The sequence below is a fragment of the Eleutherodactylus coqui genome, chromosome 3 (assembly GCF_035609145.1).
Source record: "Eleutherodactylus coqui strain aEleCoq1 chromosome 3, aEleCoq1.hap1, whole genome shotgun sequence".
Lineage (NCBI taxonomy): Eukaryota > Metazoa > Chordata > Amphibia > Anura > Eleutherodactylidae > Eleutherodactylus > Eleutherodactylus coqui.
Window position 1 is genome coordinate 135,149,867 of NC_089839.1, and position 20,114 is coordinate 135,169,980.

General features: G+C 41.2%; 1 protein-coding gene across 2 annotated transcripts in view; it reads right to left on the reverse strand.

The window, feature by feature from the left end:
• The window catches only part of KIF26B (kinesin family member 26B), a 326,887-nt gene that overhangs the window by 52,139 nt on the left and 254,634 nt on the right, over nucleotides 1–20,114 (reverse strand). For both annotated transcript variants that reach the window (XM_066596111.1, XM_066596112.1), the window contains 4 exons: nucleotides 11,371–11,577; nucleotides 5,426–5,519; nucleotides 3,391–3,653; nucleotides 1,643–1,826 (listed from right to left, as the gene is read on the reverse strand). In XM_066596111.1, coding sequence (XP_066452208.1) covers nucleotides 1,643–1,826; nucleotides 3,391–3,653; nucleotides 5,426–5,519; nucleotides 11,371–11,577 — 748 coding nt within the window. The remainder of the gene's footprint in view (nucleotides 1–1,642; nucleotides 1,827–3,390; nucleotides 3,654–5,425; nucleotides 5,520–11,370; nucleotides 11,578–20,114) is intronic.

Here is a 20,114-nt window from a genome sequence, read left to right on the forward strand (position 1 = left end):
TATGTCATATTGCTATTCATGCAGTTATGTAAAATTCTCGCTTCACTTTCCCACTTTTCATAAAACTCTTTATTTGTGCTAGACTGTAAGATCCATCATTCATCGGCTTTCTTCTATCAAATAGGGTCTAGAGTACAAGACTTTGTCAGTCGAGAGTTAGATGGAAACGAACAATTCTTCTGTTTTCTTCTTGTACTTGGTTGTCATCAATCAACTGGAAAATAAATCCATCCAACATAGAGCTGAGCGTGAACTCTTACTGCTCCCTTCAGTTAAAATTGCTTTTGTTCAAATCTCCTAGTCTTTGGTTACGTCTTGTCACTTTTGATCAAGCTCGGGCTCATGTGCAGGGCTCCTAATATATGCCGAATTTATGTCCTGTTGAATTTCACTGACCATTCTCTGAATATCTATTATAGTATATTCGGTTCTCTTTTTTATAATAACTATGATGCAGTATGTTAAAAAATGTATCTATAAAATCATGTTAGTTAATATGTTTGGAGATATAGATATTAATGGCAACTGTTAAAGTTGTTCAGATGACTGTAAGCAGTAAGAGGTCTCACTAACATCTACTGTATGATCATACTCCTGGCAATGCAGTGTAGATGGGACAGCTGCCCTAGGGGGTTTCTGCTCCTCCCTTTTCCTATGATGGTGAGTATCAGATCATTCCCTGTTCAATAAAGTCATATATGGTCCAATTCTAGACTGCATATTTTTTATACTATCTATTGGTCTCTTTCAAAATTGATGACATAATAAACAAGTATAAAAAGCATAAAAGTGGCCTAAAGGAAAAACATTTATCACCTATCCACAGGATATATGATAACTTGTTGATTGTTGGGGGTTCGACTACTTGGGTCCCCAGGGATCACAAGAACGGCATACCTCCAAGTTCCCCAGGAGATGGAGCAATGGTGTGCATGCATGACCTACTCTCCATTTACTTCTATGGGACTCCGGGAGATAGCCAAGTGCATTGCTCACACTATATAATAATAATAATCTTTATTTGTATAGCACCAACTTATTCTGCAGCGCTTTCAGGCATGGATAAATGCAAAACAATACAACAATTACAATGTGAGGTACATTGGGTTTGACACAGATGGGTTGGGGGGGTGAGGAGCAAGGCATGGGGAACACAGGCAATAGGGAATTTCATGTGCAGATCAATTATTAGAAGGCAAATGGGGTGGGGCGCCATAGGGAGGGGCAGGGGACCACAGAAGTGAATGGAGTGTGGTCATGCATGCACATCACCAGTCTATTCTCCTTGGGGACTTGAGGGATGTGCCATTCTCATGATCCCTGGGTGTCTCAGTGGTCAGGCACACAACAGTAAATCTTTTTTTTTTTTTTACATACGGTACACTGTGGATAGGTAGTAAATGCTTTTGGTGGCTAACCCCTTTGAGCCACTGAATGACTAAACCTTTTCTTTTTACTTTGTAGCACTTTGCTTACTCCAGTTTCACATTCACTGCTATATCTGCAATTCCGATAGTATGACGCTACCCTCCTGTGTACGTCCTTACAAACATTGCATACAAAGATATAAACGTGAACAGTGCTTTTTGCAGAACAGGGAGATTTAGATATTTTAACTTTTTTGCACTGCATTCATACTTACTGCCTCCTTTCCCACTCTTCTCCATCCGATATTGATAAATGTGCAGAGTAAAGAGCATGTGAGAGTTCCTGTGGTCATCTTCATCACAGTCCCGCTGGCTACACTTGCGTGAAGCAATAGCAGCATCCAAGAAAAAGGCAGCCTTCTCAGCTGTTGGTGCACGCAATTCACTCTGGTTCTGCAACTGGACAAATAGGAAACACTGTGTGAGCCATACTAAAGTTATGTCTGCTATATCACAATGTTTCAGAATAGTGGAGGCCATGGTGTGGGCAGAAAATCTGTGAGACTGATCAGCTATGAACTTACGACTACCGTATTTTTCGAACTATACACTATTAAGCAAGAAACAAATGTTGCTAAAAAGTGTGCACGTCTTTTAGTCCAATGTCATAAGGGTCTGACATTGCCAGACCCCTCTGATTGCTTCCATAACGATCAGTTACAGCACAAAAGCACTGTAACTCATCATTTAAACCCGCAACCCCACCAATAAAATATTACCTTCCCTGTGTAGCTGCGGTCCGGGTGATACTGAGTATCACAGGCTCTGACCTCTGACACTTCCTCCCGGTGTCTGTGTTACCACAGACTTTACCTTCCGCAGCTACATAGGGAAGGTAAAGTAATTTTTAATGGAGTTGCTGCCGCACCACAGGTAATGGGGGCCACTATTACTACTGGGAGTTGCTATTACTATTGGGGGCACTATTACCACTTAGGGCTGCTATTACAATTGGGTGCCACTATTACTACTTTCTGCATCCAGGGACTGCCATGGATCAGATATGGTTAAAAGCAAACTCTCATGCACTGCAGCTTATCTCTGTACAGTGAAACCTTTTTGAGATGACCACCCAAAATTATTTTGAAAATAGGACTTCTAGGATAGTGGTTTAAGACGGAAAATTTATAAAATTCAAAATATCGTTCAAACAAGCGAAAATTATCGATAATCTTGCAGTGTAAACGCAGCCAATGATCGAACGATAAATTGCTCGCCTTTTGTTAATCGTTTATTTTCTGTAGGCATAAAAACCATTATTGGCTTGTTCACTTATCGTTTGGTTTAAACAGCGCTCATTTAGTCCTTTTCAGTCACTTATACAGTGAATGTGAGAGACTGAAGGGCTGTCACACTGCAGAGGGATCAGCCCTATTCTAATTTGCACAAAGAAAGACAAGAAGCAATGGGGTGAAACTGAAAGGGAGGAGACACAAATTAGATATTAGAAAAAACTTTCTGACAGTGAGGGTGATCAATGAGTGGAACAGGTTACCACAGGAGGTGGTGAGTTCTCCTTCAATGGAAGTGTTCAAACAAAGGCTGGACAAATATCTGTCTGGGATGATTTAGTGAATCCTGCACTGAGCAGGGGGTGGAACCAGATGACCATGGAGGTCCCTTCCAACTCTACCATTCTATGAATCTATGAACGCTTTCTCATTTGAACTAGCCGATGATGTATCTGCCTGTAAAAACAGGCTGCCTGACTCGGACATTATTCGCTGGTTGAAAGAAGAAGTTGTCAGGTCTAAAATGGCGCTTACTCAATGATGAGGGCCAGTTTGAAAAAACAGGGCGAAATTGAGCATCTGACACTGAAAATCTGGTCTGGGCAATGGGGTAGTCTTCTCAAAGAGCTGGTCGTTTAGAAAAATTTCACAATATATGAAAAATTACACGATTTTCACCATAAAGGGCCACTATGAGTTTGGCTTTGTTCTGGAGAAAATTTCCTATTTACCTGCATACCGCATATTGGATCCTCACACAGGTAGACTCCAGGAGACTGACCATCCTGAAGACTGCCCGTAGCCACTTCTGATAACAGGTCTCTCAGGTTTTCTTCCTTCCCCCACACTTCCACCGCTGACACTCTAACTGAGAACCGAGCTCCTGTCTTTTCCTTACGTTCATTGATCAACTTAAAGAGCCAAGAAATAGCACAAGGGATAATGCCGAGATTCTGCATGGAGTCATCCTTGCCGATCATAGTATAGGATTTTCCTGTCATACACACACGTATCACAAAGGGAAAAGCAAATATTATAGTTTTTGATCTACGCATTTATTCTGCAATAGAGGTCAAATTCAACAATAAATGCCTAGCAACATCAATCAATGGAGGACCACTTTGTCATCTACGAGAACGGACATGTTCTTTGGGCAAGCTAAAGGTTTGATTTGCTTATGAATCATGTGATTGGCTAAAAAGCCACACATATCTAGTAGAGCTGTGCAGTTCTCCCCTCGAGACTATTGCAAGCCCCTACACAGAAACTCTTTCCAGTATTTCAAAGACCTGTCTTCTTCTCTATGCTTGTGTTATAGAAAAGGAAGTGATGAGTTCTCTTCAAAGTCCTGTTGAGCATCATCCATAAGCCCTGAGTTCAGTGTGACGGGGGTAGCCTGTGAAAACCTTTTTTTGCATACCCAATTCTCTAGCCCATTATTTTTTTAATTAATGTCATATTGAGCCTTCAACTACATCAATATAGCCTGTAAATAATATGAAGATCTGATACAATCACCCTAGTTTGAAAACCTTTTCCTCTACAGCAAAAAGTTGTTAACGGGGTTGTCCAGGGTTAAAAAAACATGGCTGCTTTCTTCCAAACACAGCACCACCCTTGTCCATAGGTTGGGTCTGGAGTTGTTGTTCAGTTCTCAATTACTTTAATGGACCTGAGCTGCAATACCACACACAACCCTACGGACAAAGGTGGAGCTGTGTATGCAAGAAAGCAGCCATGTTTTTCTAACCCTGGACAACTGCTTTAAATCATTGGCTCTTTCTCTATAGATCCTCAATTTAAAGGTGTTTTACACTTTGAACTACCTGTTTTTATTAAAAGGGTTTCCTAACAATAAGCTGATCACAGGTTGTCTCTATCCCCAGTGATCTGCTGCAATCTGTAGGGCACTGAAGAACCATCACAGTGGAAAGGAAGCATTACACGGTTTGTATATAAAATCAATGGAATGCCTATGTAATACAAAAGCTTACTGGGTCTTCGACAGCAATATATGCTGGCTAAGAGGGCCATAAAGGGATTATCCGCTACTAGCCCTGAATTCCCTAAAAGGGTATTTAGAAATGTGTGTGTTTGCAAACCACACAACCTGATTTTTTTTAGAAATTTTTTATTCAAAGCTTTTTCATTTTTTTCTACAGCAAGAATCCCACTACGGGGACAGCACACATAACAGATTAATGGTATAAAACTGGTAGTAAATAATAAATGCAATTCGTGACCTCCTCTGATTGAGAATAAGGGAAGGTACAATTGTCTAGGTGTAGCATCTACAGTCTGACGCTAGGCCAATTGGGTTTAGATTTGCAATATAACTAAAAATCTCCGAAAAAAGAGATGAAGTTGTCAGAGGACACCACTAATCAAGCAACCTGAGCCTATAAAGAGAGGAAAAAGACCGTCACGTAGAAAGGGTAATTATACAGTAAAGTAACCAAGGAGAGGAAGTGGAAAGGGAAGGGCAAATGAAAGGCAGAAGGGACGGGGAGTCCCACAAAAAGAGGGGGGGGGGAGGAGTTGGGCCAAGGTCTCAAAAGGCACCTGCTTACTATATTGGGTGCAACCAGTATCTCTCTGTTTCTTTTCTCCAGTCACTTCCTTTCTCCCTTGTGGCTGGTATCTCAGATAGAGCCGAAATCAGAGAACCTTTATTACAGATGTGGACAATATAGGATTGCAATACCAATATCATCGGACCACTGTATGCTTATTAACATTTTTGTAAGCAGATTGTTTGGTACTAACCAAGCTTGGAATGACCAAAGCAGAAAACACATCCATCTGCTCCATTCACAACGGACTGTATGACTTCAGCCACTGTTCCAGCGCAGACCTCAGCCTGTATGGGAAAAGTGCAAATGTCACCTTAGCATCACCCACGAATATAATGCATTCTGCTTTCATCCAATGGTTCTCTACACATCTAAATGGTGAGATTCACAGGTACTTAACATTGCAAAATTTCCAGACAATTTCCTCTCTCCTTACTATGTAAAACAGTGGAGTGCTGATGCCACTGCTCATTATTTTCCATCCGTACTACATTGCTTTGAGATATTCACAAGTAATTCCTTTATCGTGACACAAAAACCTATTAAAGAATTCTTTAGCACTGAATGGCCTAGACTTTCCACATAAGATACGCTATATTTTTAGGAGTTCTGTACTATGGCTCTGATTTTCCAAATGCACAGCAAGTTGACCCTTGACTTCATTATCAACAATCCCCTTAAAGTTTATGCAGACACATCACCTACATGTACGGTTACAGAATAATTTCCTTCCCAATGCATATACATACATATTAATGTATATGCAGAGCTGCATGAAAGATAGATATGTCTGCTGAAAGCTTTGTCAGTAGGATCACAGGAGATGATCCCGCTGACAAACCATTCTATATATAGGAAACCACGCCGCTCCCTGAATGTAACCTTAACTGTTACTTTAAAGCAGATTTACACTAAAAATGTAAAATTGGTCTTCCTGCTATCACTGGAGTGTTTCCAACAATAGTATTATAATATGCGATTGCTATTCAAAGTGAATATTCACCTTTAATCTCCATTTAATTTTTAGGAACCAGATTGCAAGCTGAATAATTTCATAATATAGTATACACTGAACGCCAAAAACCATCCCTCCCCTAGAAGTTGTCAGACGGAAAGAAACTTTCTCTGTGTGAGTCTAAGGTTGATATAAGTAAGTGATTACAATATCAAAGCAAAAGGGTCATTTATTGTGGAGAACTGAGTCTTTGTAGGGAGGTTCCAGTACCCTGTTGTACCGCTACTAGTTTGGATACAAGATGTGATACAGGCGAGTATGGAGGCTCTAGTCCCTGCTGTACCACCTCTAGCTTGGATGTAAGATGTGATACAGGCAGACATGGAGACTCTAGTCCCTGCTGTACCACCTCTAGCTTGTATACAAGATGTGATACGGGTGGCATAGAAGCTCTAGTACCCTGTTGTACCACCTCTAGCTTAGATACGAGAGGTGATACGGGTGGCATGGAGGCTCTAGTACCCTGTTGTACCACCTTTAGCTTGGGTACAAGATCTAATACAGGTGGGCATGGAGACTATATAGAATCCTGTTAGGCCACCTCTGGCTTGCAAGTGAAGGAGCTTTCACTTATGTAATGTAGTGATCTACAATATTTTACTACAACCCCAATTCCAAAAAGTTGGGACATTATGTAAAATGTAAATAAACGTAAAGGAAAAAATTGCAATGATTGGTAAATTTCATCTGACCATATTTTATTCACAATAGAACATAGATCATCAGTTTTGGAAGTGAGACATTCTGCCATTTAATTTAAAAAGAAATTAAAATTGATGGCAGCAACACATATTAATAAAGTTGCATCCCCTCTTCTTTTTACAACAGTCTGTAAACAAGCGAGGAGACCAATTGCTGGAGTTCTGGGAGAGAAATGTTGTCCCATCCTTGTCTGATGGAGGATTCTAAGCTGCTCCACAGTCCTGCATAGTCTTTCCGAAATGCTTTGTTTCATAATGTGCCAAATGTTTTCTATTGGTGGAAAATCTGGACTGCAGGCGGTCGGTTCAGCATCTTCTTCTGTTGTGATGGATGCAGTATGTGGTTTAGCATTCTCTTGCTGAAATATGTAAGGCCTTCCCTGAAAGAGACCTTGTCTGGATGGAAGCTTGTAGTGTACTATCACCTCTATATACTGCTCAGCACTGATAGTGCCTTACAAGATGTGTAAGCTGCCCATGCCATAGGCACTAATGCCACCCCATATCATCAGAAATGCAGGCTAGTGAACTGTACGCTGATAACAAGCTGGATGGTCCCTCTCCTCTTGAGTCCAAAGGACACGGCATCCGTGGTTTCCAAAAAGAACGTCAAATTTTGATTCATCTGACCACAGAACATTTTTCCATTTTGCCTCAGTCAATTTTTAACAAGCTTTGGCCCAGAGAAGACAACGGCTTTTCTATATTGATATATGGCTTCTTCTTTGCATGATACAACTTTCCCTTGCATTGGTGGATTGCATGACAAACTGTGTTCACAGTCACAGACAATGTTTTCTGGAAGTATTCCTGAGCCCATGCAGTGATTTGAATTACAGAATCGTGCCTGTTTTAATGCAATGACGCCTGAGGGCCCGTAGATCTCAAGCATCCAATATTGATCATAGTGCTTATGAATTTTTCCAAATGCTGAAAATCTTCCACAATATTTAGACACAGTTTTTCACTGATTGGTGAAACTCTGACCAGCTTTGCTTCTGAGAGACTCTACCTCTCTAGCAGGATCTTTTTATACACACTCATGCGACAATAGAAAATTGAACCTCCATCTGTTTTTCATAAATATCACTCTTCCAGCCTTTTGCTACCCCTGACCCAACTTTTGTGAGATGTGTTGCTGCTGTCAATTTCTAAATTAGTTAACTTTTTAAAATGAAATGGAAAAATGTTTTCTTTCCTCCCTCAGATATGTGTTCTATGTTCTGTTGTGAATACAATGGTTATATGTAGAGATGAGCGAATATACTCGTTTCGAGTAATTACTCGATCGAGCAATTACTCGATCGAGCACCGTGATTTTCGAGTACTTCCGTACTCGGGTGAAAAAATTCGGGGGCGCCGGGGGGAGGCGTGGCGGAGCGGGGGTAGCAGCGGCGAACAGGGGGGAGCCCTCTCTCTCCCTCTCCCCCCCACTCCCCGCTGCAACCCCCCACTCACCCACGGCGCCCCCCGAATCTTTTCACCAGAGTACGGAAGTACTCAAAAATCGCGGCGCTCGGGCGAAAAAGCGGCGTGGCCGAGTAGGTTCACTCATCTCTAGTTATATGTGATTTCTAAATCACTGCATTTGTATTTTCTATACATTTATTTATATTTTACATTGTGTCCCAACTTTTTCGGAACTTGGGTTGTACTTGCATTAATGACTAATTAAGTATGTGTCTATGTAGATATATATATATAATTTGGTTTTCCTCATCCTGTATACAGTGCTTCACTCTACTCAGTGCTTATTCAAGGGGAATCTGAATAGAAAAATGACACTGAAGCAAGAAAAGGAGACCAAACAACAGCTGTAGTAATCGATTCATTGCTTTTCTTCACGTGTGCTGAGGTAAATGGAAAATTCTGCAGTGTCTGCTTCTTCATCTTGTGTTGTATGTTCATGATAAAATGAACACAAAAGCCCATCCGTGATAGATTCGGCACGTGGAATGCTGAGGTGGTCTCATTACAATTCATGAATTTCTGCCCAGATATAATCAGCTCTGCTACTAGAGAGCTATGAGTCCAGCAAATGTCATCTAGTACCGGTGTGGCATAGATATTACTGGCACAAAATATAGCCTATAAAAAATTTTGGGAAGACTTCTTAATGTTTAAAGGCATAAAACACACTTGAATTGCAACTTAATGAGCTGTGATTTAAAGCTCAGGAGACAGGCTGAGTTTCCATTTTCCACTGAGCAAAGAGCATTGCTGAATTAGTAACAACATAGTGGGAGATGAAATAACCAATATAGTAATCTTGAATTTCCAGCATGTGCAAATGTTTGTGTAATAAGGGAAAATGTTCGGAAGTATACTAAAGTGTACACAGTGTAAGGAGAGATCTGTATCTGCAATTGAGACATGCTGTAGTGTGCACAGTGGGGGACTTAGAAGGCTGGAGTCGAAATATAATGCAGTAAGTGGATTCTATATCCATTAAGATATATTGCAGTGTACACTTTGGGTGGCCTATGTCTAGAAAAAAACTGAATGTAAAATCTATTGCTGTATGTATTTAGCGAAAATTTCCAATTGTGTACTATGTGGGTATCTTCCAGCTTCCAAATTCAATTTACTACAGTGTGCATGGTGGTTTTGTGCTGGTGGGAGGAAGGGTCTACTAAGGCTGAATGTGTTCTGATGGGGACAAGGAAAGACGTGCTGCCGGACACCACAGGTGGCAGCTTATCATTCTTGAGAACAAAGAATGAAATCCAACATGCCTCTTAGAAGGAACAATTGTCGGGCACTTAAGCATGTGACAGCCGTCCCAACAACTATCACTAGTGATAGTCATTCAGTAAATGGAAACAGAGCTGCTGGAGATGGCTTCCGCCCACCGGCCTCCATTCATAGTAAACGACTTCCTGTTTAAACATGTCGACTGTTTGATTTTCTTGCTTGTCTAAACTGAACTATGAATGAGAAGCGAACCAATTGTTCATCATTCAGTCGCTGGCAGCATTTACACTGAATGATTATTGTTGTCCTAACTCTTCTTCCCTCTCACATTTATAAATGAGCGAAAGATACCCACACACATTAGCCCACCAGCTAGTCCCACCAAATTAGGAGGTTTGGATGACTTTCATCTAATGTGTATGACCACCTTAATGGGTATTATTGAGTTATCTTATATAATTTTGAGCCCCCCATGCCCAAACCTATATAAAATAAATATACTCATTGTAGTGCTGGACCACAGCGATCTGGCAATATGGCATCTGACAGGTTAGGTCACTCGACCAGAAGGCCTGGTGCCATCCCATAAGCCAATCAGGTAGGTGTCTAATGTAGAAGGCCTTGGCAGGTTTATGGGATGTCATCAGTGACATCTCTGTTGGGCAATGGCTGCAGTGGTCACATAGTTAAACAACCCACATGACCACTCTAGCACTTGTAAACAGAAGACTAGCAGACCAGGAGAGCATGGTGGGGAACATCGCGGCAGCAGGAGGTATTGTGGTTCTTTTTTTGTACGCTGCATCCTCCTACCAACACCAATAACTTGGAAAACCCCTTTAAGTATGGAATTGAAAAATACTGTATTGTGGCTGCCACTGAGAAGAATATGAACTGTGGTTTAAGTTTGTCCCAGTTTAGTAATTAAAGTTACTATGCATTTTCTGACTTAATAGTTAACGATTCTCGCTTAAATTTCACTCAAATCTATCTTTTGAGCGATAACCATTGCGTCTAAATGCACAGACATTGTGCAGTTTTCGTGCAATATTTGCTCCTCCCTCAATTCTAATTTTCTAGAACTGATCTATGAACTCTTATCAGCGGTGCAGGCTGTTATCACAGTCAACAGCTCTAATCAGATCCTTTCAGCTTGCAGGATGCTGGTAGTTCACAGCGGGACGTGTGCTGCAAGCGCACTTATGCAAAACAGCTGTATTGTTTGCCGAGCGATAGCGGTGGTGTCCCACTCTGCCTGCATAGCTCTTTAGTAGCCAATGAGCTACTATAGACTATGCAAAGATGATCGCTCAAAACTATCACTCAAACTGTCGTTTGAGCGATTTTTGAACGATCACCTTTCAGTGTAAATGGGGTCTTAGTTTGTTATCTGTAAAATTATGAAAACCTAAGCTCCCATGCAAACATTGGATTCTTGTTGGCAAAAGAATGAACCCATTGTTTCACAAAAAACAGAAGAGAGGTGTCTGGCAGTTCACCTACTTCAACCATGATGAAACAATGACAATATTAGTGAACAGTGTTCGGCCCCCAACCACACAGCGCTCTATGCCTGACCATATTATGGTTCCGAGCCTAATATACAACAAGAGGACGAATCCTATTGAAGGTGGTGAGATGAGCCAGGTGTAACCTGAACAAGTATAGTTTAAAAGACTGCTAGTTACTGAACAAAGAACCAAGTCAAGCCAGTAAAACATCACTTACCTGGGAAGCATCCTGGGGAAACACAGCATCAAAGGCAAACATTTTTGGTGGTATCTGAGTTCCTCTTTTCTGGAATGCATTTTGCCCTCCACAAGATAACGGATCGTACAACGTAATCTGCTTCTTCCTTGGGTCGGCTTTTAAGAAGGAGCTGGAATCAGTTGACTCTCCTACTAGCGTTGAGCAGATACGCACCATGACCTTCACCTGCGATTCAAGAGAAGGACTATTGTTTACTAACTATATTTGGTCACGTAGGAAAATTGGATACATATATTGTGCTAATAAGAACTTGATACATAAGAATACGCACAGCAGCAGTCTATATACCAATGCGGCATATGTCAATACTTCATATTATGGAACTGCATCATGTATTTCAATCCAAAACACAAAAATGATGTGGCTAATGTATGTTCAACAGAAATCTGGACTATCCTTGAGTTCCTGCGTGTAACAAGTAATATTCTAATATAAAAGGCAAAAAGTCTTCTTCAGGGCAACCATTTACCTTGTCTGCTGTGAAAATGTTATAAACATTCCTCCCCAAGAGCAGGCATGGGTTATGTCTAATAGTGGGGTCGGAGGACGAAGACAAAGTACATACTGATACTCCTACAGCCACATACAATCTCCACTGGACAAGAATTAGTCGTCTTTGTGCTATATAACAGCATCATCAACCTATAATGAAAAACTCCCATGGAGATCGTTAACGGTGGTCACAATCCCCGTGCTCTGCTATTCCAGCTGCATCGTGGATTAACCATCTGAACATTCCAGTCATGTGATTAGCACTTTTTAAAATTCCTTTTAGTGATTCCAGTAGTACATGTAACCCTAAGGCCGGTACTGAAGGAGATTTTAAAAGAACAGGGGTAAAGTTAATAACATATTTCTTAAGGTATCAGGGGTATTTTAGACAAATACTTAACACTCAATTACAAAAAAAATGATCCTGAAATGGAAACACGAGTCTTACTTCTATCGTAAAGCATTTTATACAAACATGACGAACCCTTTTCTGTTGGAAAAATGTCTTATTCTATTACCTTCTGGGTTACACAAATGTAAGTGAAATTACAAATGTCCTAACTTAGACCCCATATCTTTACAAATAAAAATGCTTTTAAAACAAAAGGATTCCTGATATTTTGGGGTTTCTGTTGTAATACCATAGATACAGCTAATAGATGTTTTATAATGCCATTATGTATAATACTGGTATATGTACTAGTCTATTGGCACAGCTCCGCAACTACTTACACCAGTAATGTAAGACGCATCCTACTGGGGAACCCCAACGACCATGTTTATCGTTGGTGTCTAATGGGTAACTGCTAGTGAGAGTCCACTGAACTCCGGTGGGGAAACACTGCTTTGCACATTACAGTTATTTATGATAGACTGCCACAGCCATCCTGGTAGAGCCAGCCTAACAGTCAATGGACCAGCATTAATAGTACTTTCTGCTTCAATCCGCTAGCTTGACAAGTTTCTCGCTGTTTATGTATAGGAAGAAAGTGTGATTGTTCTCAGTAAGAGAAACCAAGTAATATTGTAGATATGATACCTGTTAATGGCTAATAAAAATACATGATGTTATAGGAAGCTTTCGGGTGGTTAGTATTGACCCTTCATCAGGCAAGACACTGGTTTGGATGGGGCACAATTATAACACAAATGCAGAGAGGACACCCCTCTTGATCTAAATGTTCACACACAGAAATTTGAGACTGTCTTGCACTCGAGACTTAAAATAATACTAAACAACTTGAGAAAATTAGTCCACAGAGCTAAGGAATGTTTTATGATGTCTGTTATATCCTTTGAAGTCCAAACATAGAGATGGAAACACCAGCCCTGCAGCACCAGCTATTGGATGGCAACATTCTTACAAATGAATTTCTGAATTTTTATGAAGTTTTAAAAAACGCAACAAAAACAAACAAAAAAAAATAATGATTGAGAAAAGGACACCCTTCTTGACCTCCTTCAGACCTTTCACATTCTCCACTTATGCAAGAATCCCGGGCCGAGGTTCATCCCATTCTTCACAGTATCAAGCATGGCCATAAATTTACACTCCCAAATTCTTCTATGACGCTGTGACTTGAACTTGCCCTTCAGTATGATAACTCTCATCTGCTTTATGCTATGACCGTGACCACAAAAATGTTTTGCCACAGGTAATTCCGTCTTTTCCTCTCTAATTGAGAGGCGATGAGAGCTCACCCTGGCTCTCAGTTTTTGTCCTGTTTCCCCCGATATAAAGCCCCCCAACAGGACATTTGCTGCACAGGATCAAGTACACAACATGGAACGTGGAACAAGTGAATGTCCCAGGGATCTTCTAGTCCTGTTGTGTATTGGGGACCCGTATCCTGTCCGTGGTCAGTGTATGTGAGCAGGTCTTACAGCTCCTTACATTACACGGATATCAATTAGTAATACAGCAGCATCAGGGGTACGTAATTTCACAGGAATCACGATATTCAAACAAGGTTCCTTTTTATTGCCACATCCTTGCAGGAACCTTGTTCGAACATCGTGATTCCTGTGAAATTACGTAGCCCTAATGCTGCTGTATTACTAATTGATTTACGTATAGATATTGGATGACGAGTCCTCATCCAGAAAAGCGTGCATCATTGCACGGAAAGTGCTCCCTTGTGACTATAAGGTGGAGTGTCAGTGTGCTGCAACTGTACAGAATATTATACCATTTACATTACACGGATAAGTTGCTTTTTGTGTGTCCAAGGGTAATGCACTCCTAATTATAAATTTCCTCAAATTAGGAGGTTGACTGTAACATAGAAGGTAAGGGTCCGGGAATATGGTTTTCAGATGGTCATCCTTGTGTACGGTATGATGAAATTCCTTTGCTGTCTTCCTTAGAATCTCGAGCTGTGAATTGTAGGTCACTACTAGGGGCACACAACCATTTTTTTTCCTTCTCCTCATATTGGAGTAGTTGATTTCTGTGTATCCTGGTGGCTCTGGTGATTTGGTCATCAATTGAGGTGGGATGGTAGCCCTGATTTAAAAATGTCTTTTTGAGATTGTATAAATGTTCCTTTCTGTCTGTTGGGTTGGAGCAGATTCAGTTGTATCTGATGGCCTGGCTGTAGACAATGGACTTTTTGATGTGCTTAGGATGGTAACTGTCCCATCTGAGGTATGTGGGTCGATCAATTAGTTTGCGGTATAGGAATGTCTGTATTGAGGAGTTTGAAATTTTTATGGTGGTGTCCAAAAAGTTGATTTCTGTATACGAGTAGCTTAATGTCAGGTTTATGGTGGGTGGAATGCATTGAATCTCTCATGGAATTTTACTAGTTCTTGTTCGGTTTTGGTCCAAATGATTATTATTTCATCAACGTAGCAGGAGTAGGCCAATGGTTTGTTGGGGCAGGGGGACAAAGTCACTCTTCAGTTTTGCCATGAAAAGGTTGGCATATTGCAGTGGAATTTTACTGCCCATGGCGGATCGGGGAGTTGCAGGAATATCTCTTTGCCAAAGGAGAAATAATTGTGTGCGAGGATGAACCTCGTGAGTTGTAACACAGATTCAGAGGCAACCCCATTGGCCTTGAGACGTACCTGGCAGGCGGTCAGTCCATCTTCGTATGGGATGTTGGAGTATAAGGACTCCACATCCATGGTCGACAAGATTGCGCCATCTGGGAGGGCCCCTATGGTTGACAGTTGTAAAGAAAGAAACCTGTCAATCTAGCTCAGGGGTGTAAGACTCATTTTCACCGAGGGCCACACCAACTTTGGTGGTTGATTTCACAGGGTTGTTTATAAGGGCTTATTCAGACGGGCGTATTTGCGCTCCATATTATGCATGTATTTTTTACGTGCATAATACACACACAGCTTAATCCCTTTTAATTTACATTGGGGTATTCAGACATGCGGTTCTCATGTGTATTTTATGTGTGTAAAAAAATTGCATCATGCCCTATTTTGGTCCTTCATTACAGACCAAAATTGCCCTTTAAAGTCAATGGAGTCGTGTAAATACACAGTGAATATGCATAATACATGAGGATTCACTGTGTATTTATTCATGCATGAAAGCAGTAGAAATCTATGGGGTCTTCTTGTGGGGTTTTTTGCACATCTGAAAGACACAGTGAATAGATGTGAAAGAAAATCGTACGAAGGTCCAAATATTATGAAAATGCACAGTTTTGGTATGTTAAAACTGCATATGCCCGTGTGAATGAGCCCAAAATGTAACTACTCCTTAACATAGCTATGGCTCTCTGTGCTCCGGCTTTCCTACCTTGGCAAGTGGCTAGAGTGCCTGGGTAGGGCTCTCAGAGCTGAGCTACCACCTGTGAGTTGCTGAACAGAGCGGAGTGGAGGTGTGTCGAAGCACAGAATCCAATATGGCACCCGCTCCCTTTGCTGGTGCCTCGTTTGTCAAACACTGGCTGTGTCCTCATGGGAAATGGAAAGATGGTCCTTGTATGCCTATATACCTTGTCGAGGATCACATGGCGGGCCAGATCCGGCTTTGAGTTTAACACATGATCTAGCTGATTCAGGCGGGTAGAAACAGGCACTGCCCTACACATGTGACTCTTCTCCATCTTACAATTGGATTCCTAAAGGATATTATTTTCTGAAACATGCATCCCTATAATATGGAACTTAGTGACAAACTGCCTTTAAATGGATTTTCCGTAGACGAGTTCAGTTTTTATCTCTTAATGTTATACTGGAAACTGCACTCATGTAAAATATAAAAAAATTATATATATATATACATACATACATACACACACGCACATACATACATATATATATATATATATATACACACACACACACACACACACATTCACACGCAATCATATAACCTATTACAATACATACATACAATAATCCCTTCGGCCATGACAAGTTAACACCTTATTCCTATTGTTACCATTAACTATTCTGTCTGATCTGTTTGTATAGCCTCCAAGAAAAGCCTATTTTCTGGCCTGCAGTCTAGAAGACCAGGCATTCCATGACACCGTAACACCCAGTACTGCAGATTATACAGGTGCTGACTGGCAACCCCACAGGCATGCAAGGAACAGATAATCATTTGCTCGCAGTGATGATATATTCTTGGAAGTAGCTAAATGAACTTATCGCGCAGTAATCATTCAGTGCAAGCATGATGAAAAGCAAAGAAATTGGTTTGCAGAGACCAAGTCATTATCAGAGAGCTGTGGAGAGAAACAAACAGGTTATTACAGGAGTGGAGAACGTGGAGAAATGCATTCAGCGAGAAGGCTGGCTAGAAGATGCAATCTCCTATAGCTATTAGGAATGACTTAGATGGCAGTGCTCTAAATCTAAACATCACATATGTGGAGATCATGACTTCTGTCACAGTTCGCTGCCCGCGATTCGCCCGCACTGCAGGTAAACCGCTAGGGCTTGGTTCCCGCAGCATTCAATTGGATTAGATTAGAAGGTATGGAGCTCCTAAACCACATTTTTCATGTACTCGTCTTCTTTAACCCTATATTAATAGAAAGGAGGACACCTTCCTTCTTTGATACATGTAACAATTTGATATACAGTCCCTTGAGTATAAAGGCCTGCTTTGCATAAAATTCCCCCGTATTCCACCCAGTATACTCCTAGCAAAGCAAAAAAAATCACCAATAGATGTAAGGGCTAGTTAAAAACAGATAATGCTGCCTAAAAACAAGATAAAATAGTGCAACATGTAAAAAGCCTGAAGCTTAGCTGGAAACTGAGATGGATCCATTTGACCGGGGGATGCAGTTCCCCAAACAGAGCACTAAAAACAGCATCCCCAAGTCCTGATGTGAAGGAGCTCTATATTTACTCTAGTTGTTGCCACCAACTCATCAGTGCTCCTTAGGGCTCACTCCAACGAGTGTATTTAGCTTGCATATTACATACGTATTTTTCAAGCACATAATACGCAGTAAGCAGCATATTCGCATGTAACATGCATATTTACTGCATATTTTATGCACCAGATTATGGTGCATAATATGCAGAAATAGGACATGCAGAGTTTTTTTTCCATGCGTGTAAAATGCAGGTCAGAATGGTCCAATGTAAATCAATGGACTTTTGGCACAGCATATTACACAAATTAAAAAAATATGCATGTTATGCGCAGCCAAAATACGTTCCTATGGGTGAGCACTTAAGAGTAAAGGTGCTTTTACACAGAAAGATAATCTGTTAAACGACTAAAAGATTGAGCGATCTATTTGCATAAAGTATTAATGGACAATAACACTTTATCATCTTTATTTGCATGTAAAAGGACCTGAACGAGTTGTTTGCAGAATCCAGCTTGTGTTTAAACACACTTTCATCTATGCAAACAGCTGGTGACACATTCCATTGTTCTCCTTGCAGCTGCCAATGACACATTCCATTGTTCTCCTCCTGACTAGTGTAAACATGTCGCGGGACATTCTGCAGTCTATTGAAAGATGAGCAAAATACGTTTAAATGGAAGGTATTTGCTCTGTCTTTCAGCAGCTGAATGATGGATTTTAAGTGAAGCAAAATTGATCGTTCAAGCGAAAAGCGCATGATGCCCACGTTTATATGTACTGATTATTGCTCATTTTCGGCCATTTGGACGAATTTTGAGCGATAATTGTTGTGTGTAAGAGGGCCTTCATACATTTCCAATTCCATAATCATCATTGTATAGCTAGGTAGATTTTATGTTCAGGAGTCAAAGACAACCCCTGTAGTAGGCAAAATGGCACACTCTTAGTTTCAGAAAAGTTCGGCTAACTTCACACGGGTGCGTGCAATATGGTGCCATTAATCCCGCCCCCATATTGCACTCCTCATTCATGCGAATTCCCTGCAGATGCGAGGCATTTTCATGTCAAAACCACCTTTCGGGACGGGAGACATCGCATCGCGTGTCTCTAGCACATGATGCGATGCTGCCAGCGACCCCATTGAAAACAATGAGCGCTGTGATGCGAGAGCATGCAAAAAGATAGAACATGCCATGGCTTGTTTCCCCCCATTGCATTGCGGGAAAACATCGCTCATGTGTATGACCCCATTTAAAAGAATGGGGTTAATATTTGTGTGTCTTGCAACGCACAAATCTCTGCAATTTTATCGCTCGTATGAAGCCGGCCTTAGTGTACTTTGGTTACTTGGTCCTCGCTGTTTTAGAAACACAGAACATTGATGGCAGAACAAGGCCTCATGCTCTAGCTAGTCATCATTCTCATATGTGCAATGAGGATTTTATGGATCCCATACAAACCCTGCAGCTGCCAGAATGGAAGCAGTATGAAGTTTAGCGCTGCACAAATAGTGATCTAGTTCAGCAGATACGAGATTGGGTGTTGTACTTTTATACTTGTAGAATCTGCAGTTCTATGTAGTCAATGAGTCACATTTTACAAAGGAACTGTGCTACTAAAACCTAAATCTTGGTTGGCGAGGTGGTGTGAGTGAGCACCGTCTGACACTGTCGAATCGTGATAGGTTGGGTCTAGGATAGAAGTGTGGTTACTATCTGGTACCCAGTCTACTGTCAAGGCTGTGTGTGTATTATTTTATCTATCCGGTTATCTTCTTACGTCAGATTGATGCCCCGTGAAAGTGGCTAGGGACATGGCTGCTGAAACACGGAGGAAGGTTTTCAAGAAGGATTTTTCCTGCAAGGTTAGCTCAAGCTCCTAGCATAATGGCTGGAGTAGTGATTTTTTTTTGCACAGGCTATGAGCAATTAGGCCTTGTATCTGCCTAGTGCAATATGGGATGACCACGTACGGTCATATAACCACTGAGGGGCCTACCTGATCTGTCCATATTATAGATATACTCATATTGGGATATCAGCAATTTATGTTATAGATACCATTGGGCAGCGTAATACGATAACCCCGCCCCCTCCCCGATGACGCTCCAACTCGTCATCACGTCGCAACCACGTGACCCCTCACGTTGTCAGGTGACCTCCCCATCATGGCGGCCGCCACGTAGCAGTATGGGCAGGTACTTTCATTTTCATTTTCCATTACTCTTCATAGACACATATATATATAAGGTGATGTACTGTGTGCATTTTATACTATGTTTTTTGTGCTTGATAAAGTCTTGTTAGACGAAACGCGTTGCACTGAGGACCTGTACGTCCCAATAAAGAATCCTCTTTTTGTTATTACTACTCTGTGGATTCTTTGTGCTATTACAGTCACTTGTAAGCAGCGCTGATATACTTTTTTGCACTTATGTGCAACTCTTCATGCTTATCCACAGTGGGTACTATTAGTCAATAGTACCCACCATTATCAGCAGCTCTCCGGACCTAGCCCCCCTGGATTGGCGCAACGGATCCCTACCACCTATTTATATATATACAGGAGTATATATAAATTACTACAGGCTTACTTGGATTTGGAGGTGATAGTGAGGCTATCTCAGACCTCACTTGTCACCGGGTAAGTAACATTCATTTACCGGTTCACCTACCCTTCTTTTTGTGCATTGGTTTCCGGCTGGAGCGCCTTCCTAATCTTCATTTTCTTCAATATGGGATGAGGTTGTTTTAGGACTAGCAGAGAGGTTATTAAAAAAGTACTACTAGTGAAACTACTAACGACCACTTGTCTGTATGTTTGTGTGTGTGTGTGTGTGAGTGCTTCTTATGCTCCACCCGTGGTGATGCCATAGAAGGTCCTACAACATATATAAAGCACAGTCTG